General features: G+C 40.2%; 2 protein-coding genes across 3 annotated transcripts in view; both read right to left on the bottom strand.

Moving 5' to 3' along the window:
- Positions 1-245: 245 nt before the first annotated feature.
- SSTR3 (somatostatin receptor 3) lies at positions 246-7,358 on the bottom strand. 2 transcript variants are annotated; one of them, XM_072127501.1, is made up of 2 exons: positions 6,778-7,358; positions 246-2,629 (listed from the first exon to the last, which is right to left on the bottom strand). In XM_072127501.1, exon 2 carries the CDS (start codon positions 2,217-2,219, stop codon positions 1,008-1,010), a length of 1,212 nt encoding a protein of 403 aa, XP_071983602.1. In that variant the 5' UTR covers positions 2,220-2,629; positions 6,778-7,358; the 3' UTR covers positions 246-1,007. The 2 variants fall into 2 exon arrangements, with proteins under 2 accessions (XP_071983602.1, XP_071983603.1); XM_072127502.1 differs by having other exon boundaries at positions 6,947-7,358.
- Positions 7,359-7,815: 457 nt separating this feature from the next.
- Positions 7,816-11,255, bottom strand: part of RAC2 (Rac family small GTPase 2) — a 51,074-nt gene continuing 47,634 nt past the window's right edge. Inside the window, exon 7 of the mRNA XM_072127356.1 lies at positions 7,816-8,146. The gene's annotated coding sequence lies outside the window, so the exon portion shown is untranslated. The remainder of the gene's footprint in view (positions 8,147-11,255) is intronic.

Below are 11,255 nucleotides of genomic sequence, written 5' to 3'. Positions count from 1 at the left end.
GCTCAAGGCCGAAGGGAAATGTCACAGGTCCTTATATTGACAGATTGCATTTTTTGAGCCACAGAAATTCTATCCTGTTTTGCTGCTAACTCATAGAATTCAGACTTATGTTCAGTGGTGGATAAAAATAGGAGCAGGAGCTTTGTGATGAGCACAAAATAATTCTCGATCTTTCCAAACCCTGTCCATCAATGTGAGAAAATGCATCATGTCATTGCTTGGCAAACTTTTTAATTAATGACAACTTTCTGTTTTTTTTTTTTTTTTACAGTGGATTTCATTGTTCAGAATATTCGACTGGCAGTCAGTGTGAAATTACAGGTGGAAAAAACACAGGATAAAAGACCACGACGGAGACAGAGTGTGAATAGAACTGCAGCTTTCTGCTAATAAACAAGGTTTTTTTCTGGGAACTTGCGGTGCACAAATTCAAGACGCATGATTATTTTATGCTGGTTACCTTTATAAATGCAGCAGGATACACAGAAAAAGTCAGATTTGGCAATATTGATCCCAGTTGGTGGCCCCTTGGAGTAGAAATTTGATAATGTTCAATGTAGATAAGAATAATACAATAGAACAGCAGTGTATGAGAAAGTTCTTTGGCTCTTTACATCTCTGGCCCGCAGAGGTAACAATCTAAGACTCGCTAAAAACTGTATTTGACGTATGAAATGTGAAAGCTTAATCTCCTCATTTTGTAGGCTGCTCAATCCCTTTCATGCCTGCGGTTCAAATACTTGAATGTTCTGTCAAATGCTTCCAGAGATAAAGAGGGATTAGATTTCAAAGGGGTTTGCAAAAACACCAGTCTACAAATTTAGGAATTAATCCCAAATTGAATTCTCCAAGTTTTGCTGACACAATGACCGAGGTATTATTTCTAAATGTTTTTTTCTGGAGATGAACCTTTCCAAAAAGACAAAGACCCAACTGCTTGAAAATGGTAAAGTAGGTTATGTTTTACTTGAGGGTCATATTTCATACTTTTTACCCCAAATGGATATTCACAAGTAACTGATACCTAACATGTTTTCTTTTTCAGAAGCCCCTAGTTCCTCTGGGAGAGCATTTTGTGAAGAAGGCCCAACCTCCTGTGGTAGCGGCTCTTCACTTGCAGCTATCTGTCCATTTTCTCCCACGCTAATTACTTTTGGACTCTTCCTTTCTTCAGAGATGCCGCTAACCCTAGTCAGGTCCCCCTGTGCTCTGTTATCTCCTCCATTCAAAACGCCATCGGCTACTCTCACTGTGGTCCTGCAAAGGACACGTCGCAAGCCACGTTGGAATGGACGAGCAAGAAGGGCATATATAATAGGATTCAGGCAGCTGTTAGCGTATGAGAGGGCCACGACAAAAGAGTACAGTCCATATAGTCTTGGACCTGCAGGCAGAGGCCACAGAAGGTTGATTATGTTTAAAGCATAAAATGGTAGCCAACATAGTATGAAGGCAGTTACTGCAAGGGCAACCATCTTGGTAACTTTACGCTCTGGTCCTTGGCGTCGAGCTGGAGCTACTCTAACTCGATTACCCGATGACCTTAGCTGGGCAACGATTAGTATGTGGCAGATACAAATAACAAACAGTGGGCAAAAAAATCCAAGTGCAGCAGTGTACAGAATGAAACCAGTCCTCCATGCCTGTTGTGGTTCTGGCCAAGCAATATGGCACATACCAGATTCCTTTGGAACTCCAGCAAAGAAAACTACTGGGAGAACAACCAAAAAAGAGAGAATCCATACTGTTACATTGACACATTTTGCCACTTTGGGTCTTCTCCACTTTGCTGACTGTATGGGACGAACAACAGCTAAGTATCTGTCCATGCTGAGAACCGTTAAGCAGAAAATGCTTGTAAACTGGTTTACGGCATCCAGAGTCATTACTATTGTACAAACAGGGGAGCCAAAGGGCCAATAGGACAGGGCACTTTGGGCAGCAAGAAAAGGTAGACCCAACATAAAAAGATCATCAGCCAACGCCAAATTTAAAATATAGAGAGCTGTTACTGAATTCTGTCCAGCAGGGCTTCTCCATGCCAGGTATATCACTAAGGTGTTACCCCACAGCCCTACTGCACATACAACTAAGTAGACCAGAGGAATCAATAGTCCAGGAGCTGCCACGTTTGGTGTAGAAGAAACATTGGCTGAAAGTGTTGAGTTAATGTCGAAATAAGAACTTGAGTAGAAACTGGTAGGAGAAGTTGGCGTCATCTTCACAGGGACCTCAAAACATGGTTCTGTTGAGTGATCCTCTTGGTCTTAAGGGTTCTTGAACATCTTTTTAAATCTTTGAGGAATATCTACGTACATGAATGCCAGATGCTTCTTCATTTTAATTAAGAAAACTTAATGTTTTGTGTAAAAATATGCTAAATTAAGAAAATGTTTTTGGTTTGGATAAATGTCTGTCTTTTTGGATCACATTAAGTACTTTATGAAGAAGCTTTTGATGACATGTTTTTCTTTTATATCTGGACTATTAACAAATGGTCTGGTGAAATCAATGTTTGATTGTTTCTTGTATGAAGGTTACCCTCGGTAATATTTTGGAATCAAGTGAACAGAGTTCCGCCTTCAGGTCAAGTCTCAGTTGTAGTCTTTTGTAGTGGGAAATTTAGGCTCTGACAAAAAAAATAAATAAAAAATATTAAGAAAAAATTAATTTTTCATTAAAAAATTGTCACTAACTTTGCATAAAGCAATACTACAAGTAGACACACGAAACTTGTAATTTATATATATAGACTTAATCAGTGCTTCCATTTCCACTTTCTTTGGTTCTTATCATCTTCCCTCCTGTTTTGATGGCATAATGTCACTGAGGTGTCAGATAAACTACAAGCTTTATGCAGATGGAAGGGGAAGAAGTGAGTCACAGCAGCTATGTCACAATCCCTCAGTATGTGGAGGAAAGCAAGATAAAGATGCAAACCGGAGAGATGAGAACTACATAAAATGCAGAATACAAATCCCCTAATGGACAAAAATAGTGTTATTGCTCAAGTCTACAATAGACTATCAATATCTGAAAATGTTGTTAAAAAGTGAGGTACATTTTAAAGAAAATCTAACATCGAATTCAAGTATGATAAACCAACATCATAGATCCAGGCACCGCGACTGTGATAATCTTCTTATAATTGTTATCCATTGCCTCCTTCTTTCTAAAAATTATCTTTTAGAATTATGCTAATGAGCTAGAAGGGTAATGGGCATGTTATCGGAGCCCCTCAGTACTGCATCTTCAAGGGCTGCTACACTGTGCAGGAGCACTTGCCCCCTCCCACTGTGTGCTCACTGCTGTCGAGATAAGAGGAAGTGCAAGGGGGATGGTGAGACAAAGATGTGCTGCTGCAGAATAACAGCTTGTGAAGCCAGAGTTTCATGTTGTAACGTGCCCATAACCCTTCAAGCTTATTTCCATAATTTTAAACATTGATTTTAGAAGGAAGGAGACCATGGATAACAAATATAAGAATATTACCACAGTTTTGTTGCCTGTATCTATAAGTAAGTGTCTCTGGTTTATCATGATGGATTTTGATGGTAGAGAATAATTCTTGGTCCAGCAGACATAGACCATATATACCCCAAGCACTATAGCTTTACCAAGCCCTGTAGACCCATTATGGGTTTGGATGGTTTTAATGTTGGACCCGCATGTAATCTCATATAATATTTTTGATGGTCTCTGAGTGGAAAAGAGGTAATTACATCTAAGTATTACACCTATTTAGCATAAGTACCATACACAACAATCTCTTACAATTTTGTATTGTGCAGTTCCTCCTTTATTCCTATTACAAGTGTATAACTAAATTAATAACTATGTATGATGGTTAGGGTGTATCCCTTCATACTATGATATCGTACCATCAGTGGTTTGGTTAAGTTGGGCTTTCCATTCTTTGAGAGTCGTTAAGGTTGGATGGAAATTTTTCATGGGCCATAAAGTTCAGCTACTTTGATAACATAGTTTGACCATCTCAAAAAAAAGGATTTCAACATGGATGACCTTTTTTTTTTAGTCTAAAAGGAAATAAGATACAGCCAGAGGTTTCAAGTTGAGCAAACATGTATGTGGGCGTCAGGAACAGAAGCTGCCGCTGAGAGCTCTCGCTTGTATGGCCACGTCAGGCCATTAGGGATCACATATTATATGACCTCTAAACATACTTTTTAGCTGAAAATTTTTTTCTGATAGGTTCCCGTTTCATGAAAGAGTTAATACAAATAAGGTTGCCTATCCATTAAATGACATGTGGCAGCTCAACGGGCAAAAAACTTCAACACCTCAAATCTGGCTATACTCCTGGGCTATGTCGGTTGCTATAAAGAGGTGATGTTAGTAGTTGAGTCAAGGCCTTGTCTATTTCACTGGTAAATAATTAAAATGAAATGAGAGTGTTCAACAACACAGGCTATTATAGAGGACAGGGCTGCCACGAGATCCCAAATCAATTCCGTGGATTGGATTTTCAGGAGTTATTTTGACTTTCTCGGGCCCCTTGTACATCCCATATGGGAAATTCACGACCCCTTACATCTTCTTTGATCAAAGATCGTGCAACAAGGAATAGGGGAATCTAGTAACTTACAGGCAGTTGAATTTGTGTGTAAGTCGGAACTGTATATTTTACAATTGTAGCCCCAGCAAAACATTTTTTGTTCTCTGTGACAATTGGATTTTAAAAATTTTGGGTTGTCATAAGAACCAGTATTAACAATAAAGCTTCATTACAGACACCTGTGATAACTGTTACAGCTGATCATTGTAACCTAAGGCAAAATTACAGTAAGTTACCAACATTCAGAGGTCCGTTTGTAACTAGGGGTCATATGTAAGTCGGGTGTTCTTAAGTTGGGGACCACCTGTATATAGAAATAATTTCTCCTCTCTTTTATGGAGTGATGTGATCTTACCTTTAAACCAACGTTTGTGTTATGGGGGACAACCTCCTATACTTTTGGTGAAAAATGGGTTTACAGTCAGTAAAAGGGAACCTGTTAGCAGAAGTTGACCTAATAGACCACTACCAGTATGTTGTTTAGCAGCTGAACACCTTCCAGCTCATGTTTCTTTCATGACCCAGTGTGGTGGCATCATCCAGAAAATCTACTTTGAAGTGAGATGTTAATTCAAGGAGAATTAACATGAAGTCAAGGAGGTGGGGATTTTAATACTGAAGTCAAGCTCTCTCTTCCTCATAAAGTACCTTTTAATATAATTTTTGGTCCTGCATCCAGAGACATCACTAAGCAGATCTGCTGAAGTCCGATGCATGATGTCAATAAAGGAGGAGGAAGCATTCAGAGCTCTCCATCTTGACTTTAGTGTTAAAATCTCTGCCTCAATTGCTTTACACAACCAATTTACATCTCACTTCAAAGTTGATGTTCTGGATGATGCCACCACCAAAGTCCATGAAAGAAACAAAAGCTAGAAGGTGTCACGGTGCTTGATAATATACTGGTAGTAGTTTAACAGGCCAATTGCTGATGACAGGTTCCCTTTAAAGCAGTGGTTCTCAACCTTTCTAATGCTGTGACCCCGCAATACAGTTCCTCATGCTGTGGTGACCCCAAACCATGCAACTCCCAGTAAAAACACAGTACAATTGCGGCTCCTATGGCTTTAGGCGACCCCCGGTTTAGGTCGTTCGACCCCCGCTTGGGTCCCGACCCACAGGTTGAGAACCACTGCTTTAAAGTATCGTAAAGCTGTGTGGAATACTCATACTGTATGTCAAAGACTACAGCTAACACAATAAAAATTCCTCTAATTTAGCACAAAATTTGATCATCTAGATCTGGTCTATAATGTAGAATGGCACAAGAGCAGAAGTGGTAAATGTCTTATACTTATCTATGACCAGCCAATAATCCAAGATAACCCACTCCACTTATCATTGATGCTGATTTAAAAGCCCTTTATTACACTTTTCAGTGAAATTGCAGTTGACTGTGAGGTTTCCTATTATAGCCTAGGGTTATATATAACTGTTCTTATATATAGTTACATTTGCTTTGAATTAATCCCCTCTAGGAACCAAATTATTATCATGATTATTATACTTTTTGGGATTAAGAGGATACAAATAATATTGATGGTTAAAGGGTTAATTTTCTTATGTCCCCCCCCCCCCCCTCCCACTTTCTATTCTTTATCAGTAAGTTCACATGTATTCCTGCGTCCTATGGTCTGTGCCACTGTGTGACCGGACACTGATAATTAATTTCCTGACTTGGGTTAACTCTTGTAGATGCCGAAGGATCTCATGAAATGGACATGAAAAGAGATGTAGAAAAATAAGAAAAGATTGACATCAAAATATACAAAAGGCACAAAAAAACAAAGGCACAAAAAGAGGCTATATTTATATACTATCGAAAAGATCAAGGACAGTGACTAAGAGAGTTACTTGGTGACGCAGGATACACTGAGCAATGTATGGGAGGGAATAAAGTAGCACATAATGAAGTACATAGCGGTAATACAAAAAGGTTTATATACTGTAAAACTTCATCATCCCTGCGAAAGCCGTTAATACTGTAAAACACGGATTTGCAGACCAAACGTGGGGACGGCTTAAGACAGATGCAGATATTAAGTTCCCAACATTATATATACTGTACATAATAAAAAGTGACATTATAACCAAGTAGCGGATGCGACACAATCTGTTACGAAAAACAATGACGAGCAGTAATACAAGTTTCCAACAGCAAAAGGAAGAACATATAATGACATAGCTGCTCCTTGACTTACCAACGCAGAAGGTAAAAACAGTCTCATACACATGTACATGTCATACGGTTAATAGTTGTTGGTAGTTGCATCACTCGCAGGTGTTTTCTTGGGTGTACAGGTAAATCTTGTGCATTTAGTATAGCCGGCAGGTAAATAGCTCTAGCCCAGTGCAGGTCGGTGTACCTACCTGTTCTAGCCCTCAGCTGTACAGTACTATACAAGGAGTCAGTCTCTACAGGTAGAGGTGATTCTCGCTGCTTAGGATGACCTGAGTGGGTCAGCCTCACAAGTACAAGTGCGGAGCTCAGGTGCTGCTGCCTCTTTTTCTCCGTTACAATTCCTACTCCTTCACTCCCCTCCCTTTCTTTTAACCTGTTCGGTTTCCTTATCCCTCTGTCTCTATCTCTCCGTATCAAGAATTTGTCTGTCAGTGGCACACAGGTTGCAAACCAATCAGGGGCTGAGAAGGTGGAGAGAGGGGGAGTGAGTGGGAGTGAGGGAGAGAGAGAGCTATAAATACATAAGGGGAGAGAGGGATGGACAGATAGAAAGAGTGAGAATTTAAAAAGCAAATAGAGGAATGGTACAGAAATCATAAAGAAAGCAAAAAAAAAAAGCATTAACCCCTTTCTTGGGGAGGCTGCACATCGCTATTTTTATTGCTTTAATTTATAAGCCATTTATCGTACATGCACCAAAAAAGGCAATTTCCCCCTAAGGGATTTAAGGGGGGAAACGAGATTCCATGTCCCCACCCGTGAAAATTCTCTAGCATACAGTACTAAATGTCTTTTGGAATGTCTTATTAAGTGGCAAACAATGGGTTAATGAGAGTGATACAGTGACCTCCCCCCCTTTACTGCGTCATTCCTCGCATTCGTCCCCCCCTCTCTAGCTCATTCATTTTTCCGCATGCATCCATCGTACCCCATTCATCCCCTCGCCTCTGCTAACCCTCACCTGCCGTGGTACCCAGGTTATACCCTGACACATCACACATCCCTGTGCCCCGCAGACAGATCATCACATATATTACTGCCAAATCATAGGAACCTGTTCAGAATAATGGAAGCAGACTTTATTACAAGAAGTCAAACAAAGTAATTAACCTACGGCCCCTCCTGTACAGGTATACAGTATATAAAGCCATCCCGAGAACAACATATTTATTAGAAATCTTATAACACAGGATGACAAATTGGAAAAAGAAGAACCGTGGCGAAAAAGCAATTAATATTGAACAATGCCTCGGACTGGAGCCAGAACGACATCAGTGTTTAGGGGGAGGAAGAAGCCGTAAAAAAAAAGAAGGAGCAAACACAACTGTTTGGCATAAGGGCTACGTCATTGTCTTGTGAGACAGGCTGGGGAATCCTCTTCTGCAATCCTGTGCAAGACAAAAGAAAGACAATTAGGAAACGAGTGGAGAGGATACAGGAGACAAGATGCCCTCCTAACCCCGTGTCAGATGAGAAATGATGCCAGTGACAGGCATTCAGGGGCATTAGCATTTTGATAGCATGTTCCTGAATATCTGAATAATAAAGGAATGTAGCAGAATAAGCCGCATAGATACATCTAGGAAATAGATACATCAAGGACAATCATTGTATAGCAGGTGCCAATATATAGAAATCCGGTTTATAGCTGCATATCACTCCATATGATCGCATTCATACGGCTGGTTGGCGCAAGGCAACATAGTACCTACAGGTTAGGACGGCACACGGTAACGGCGCCTGACGTCTGCACCACAGGGTTACCACTCAATCACTCTGGTTGTAGAGGGAATGAATCTAATAAAAACGTTAGAAAATTGCTAGTTGTGCAGGTGTGTAGTGTCACTGTTACAATGGTTATAGATCAGATGTTAGAAATGGACCCAGTTGCTTGTACAATGTCTTATTATGAATTACAGTGAATGTCTTCTGCTTCTATTAGGATATGCTAAAGGGAGAAAAGCTGAGCTCTGTCTCATGTCATCTTATACATATCTTGGATTTTATGGTTAAATAGAGTTGAGTGCACTGGGGAAGCAGGAAGCCGTCAGCTCCCCGCATCACCATGGAGCCCCTGCCGCTGCTGTGGTCAGCAGGCGTAATGTGATGACTTCATCACACCAGGCAGCTTCATAGAGGAGGTCGCTGCAGAGAAATTGAGAAAGTGAATATGTGATTTTTTTTTTAATTTACTTTAAAAAGGAAGGGCAGGGGCAGAAAAGGGAGCAATATAAAAATGACTAGCTACAAAAATGGACACATTATACACTGGGAGAAATTTGAAATGGCGGTGCTACAGGAAAAGTGGTTAAGAAACAGGAAGAGGGTTATACAAAAATATGTTATAAGAAGGGGTTACATAGTTACATAGTTTGTAGTGTTGAAAAAGGACACATGTCCATCAGGTTCAAAGGGAGGGAAGGGATTGGATGAGGAAAAGATGTAGGGGAAACTTCTATAAAACATAACGATCATTATTATTTAGTTTTAAAAAGGCATCTAGACCCTTCTTGAAGCTCTCTGCTGTCCCTGCTGTGACCAGCGCATGAGCTAGGCTATTCCACAGACTGACATTTTTCACAGTAAAAAAGTCCTGTCATTTCTGGTGATTAAACCTTGTTTTCTCCAGACGGATAAAGTGCCCCCTTGTCTTTTGATTTGATTTAACCTGGAACAACTTTCCACCATATTTTTTGTATGGACCATTCATATATTTATATTAATTAATCATGTCCCCTCTAAGTTGTCTCTTTTCTTCAATACCCTTTATCATTTTTGTGACTCTTCGTTGTGCCCTCTCTAGTTCCAGGGCATTCTTTTTATGGACTGGTGCCCAAAACTGGACGGCTTATTCAAGGTTAGGCCCAACCAATGCCTTGTACAGTGGTGATATTACAAAAAGGGGTGTTTTAAATGGGGTCCAAAGTAAAAGAGGGCATTATGAGGAGGTGGCTACAGAAAAGAGAATATTACACAGTGTTGGGGAACACAGAAGAAGAAATAATACCAGGAGCATAACTATAGTGGTAGCAGCCATAGCAACTGCTATGGGGTTCACATTGTCAGGGGATCCTGTCATCTGACCTGACACTAAAGATATATAACACATATCTTATGTATATATGCTGTATATGTGTGTGTAGCTGTGGTGTGTATATACTGTACGTGTATAGTGTTTACAAACTGTATGTGTGTATATATGTTGTATTTCTGATATGGCACTGTATGTGTGTGTATATGTGATGTGTATATACTCTATATGTATGTGTATGTGTAAAAGCGCTTAAATGTGTGTGTAGAGTATAAAACTGTATGTATGTATATATATATATATATATATATATATATATATATATATATATACATATGTATATAAATGAGTGTGTGTATAGATGAGTGTAATATGTATATTTTTATATGGCCCCATTTAAAAGTCTGCTATGAGGCCCTGCCTCTCCTAGTTTTTCCCCAGCATAACACGGGGGATCCACGGTAAGGGGACTTTAGGCATTATTCTAAATAGGGGCCACTATAAAGAGTGGGTGTCAGCAATATACTTTGTGGGCACAGTGTGGTGAAGAATTATAGGCAGAGTTTGTGAGATGAAAATTGTCTGACATATACCCCTGAGGAAGCCATACCAGAGGCGGAACGCGTGGGGCACGAAATCTCTCCCCCCAACATACACTTGGTGATATCTATTTTACTTTACATTGACATTGTGTTATCATCCATAGCTGGCATCAATTGTTGATCTAGAGATATATTCTCTCTATATTTTTTTGCACTACACGATTTAGGCAAGCTACAGGTATACATATAGGTGGAGTCAATTTCTATGTATTATGACATTGACAGACACCAAGTGTAGGTCATACCACAACCACAAGGGGTCAGAGAGCTTGATGTATGTATTTGATTGTTGTCATGCATTGTAGGCTGCACACAATGGGGCTCATTTACTAAGGGTCATCGGAGCGCATTTTCGTCAGGTTTCCTGACAATTTCCGTTTTGCGCCACATTTAACAGGGGATTTTGGTGCACGCGAACGGATTTTGGCGCATCGGCACCGGCTTGCACGCGTCACAAATCGGGGGGGACAGGCCGTCGGACAACCCGATGGATTCGGACAACGCGCAGGATTTAACTTTTTGAATTGTGTTGCAAGACGGGGAAGCACGGGGAAGAAGAAGGTGAACTGCGGCGGACCTCGGCGGGGAAGCGACAGATGCAGGAATTCGGGCACATGAGCTATGTGAATCGCGCCGGACTTCATCTTCGTCGGACGGTCCGAATCGGGGATCACGACAGGACCGGGTAAGTAAATTTGCCCCAATATGTGCTTTTAAATGTTTTTAATTGTTAGTGTTATATCTATTTAATAAAGTTGGTATTTTCCTTTTATCTTGTTAGTTTGATGGCCATTTTATACACATCCCACCTATCTTTTGTCGGTTCATGAAAATTATCTGTTCACACCACATCTCTCTTTATTG

Source organism: Engystomops pustulosus, chromosome 10, assembly GCF_040894005.1.
Source record: "Engystomops pustulosus chromosome 10, aEngPut4.maternal, whole genome shotgun sequence".
In the NCBI taxonomy this organism is placed as follows: Eukaryota; Metazoa; Chordata; class Amphibia; order Anura; family Leptodactylidae; genus Engystomops; species Engystomops pustulosus.
This window is presented reverse-complemented; position numbering and strand designations above follow the sequence as displayed.

Bases quoted from the DNA above. Each gene is read 5' to 3' on its own strand.
- SSTR3 (XM_072127501.1), bottom strand. From the start codon at position 2,219: ATGACGCCAACTTCTCCTACCAGTTTCTACTCAAGTTCTTATTTCGAC.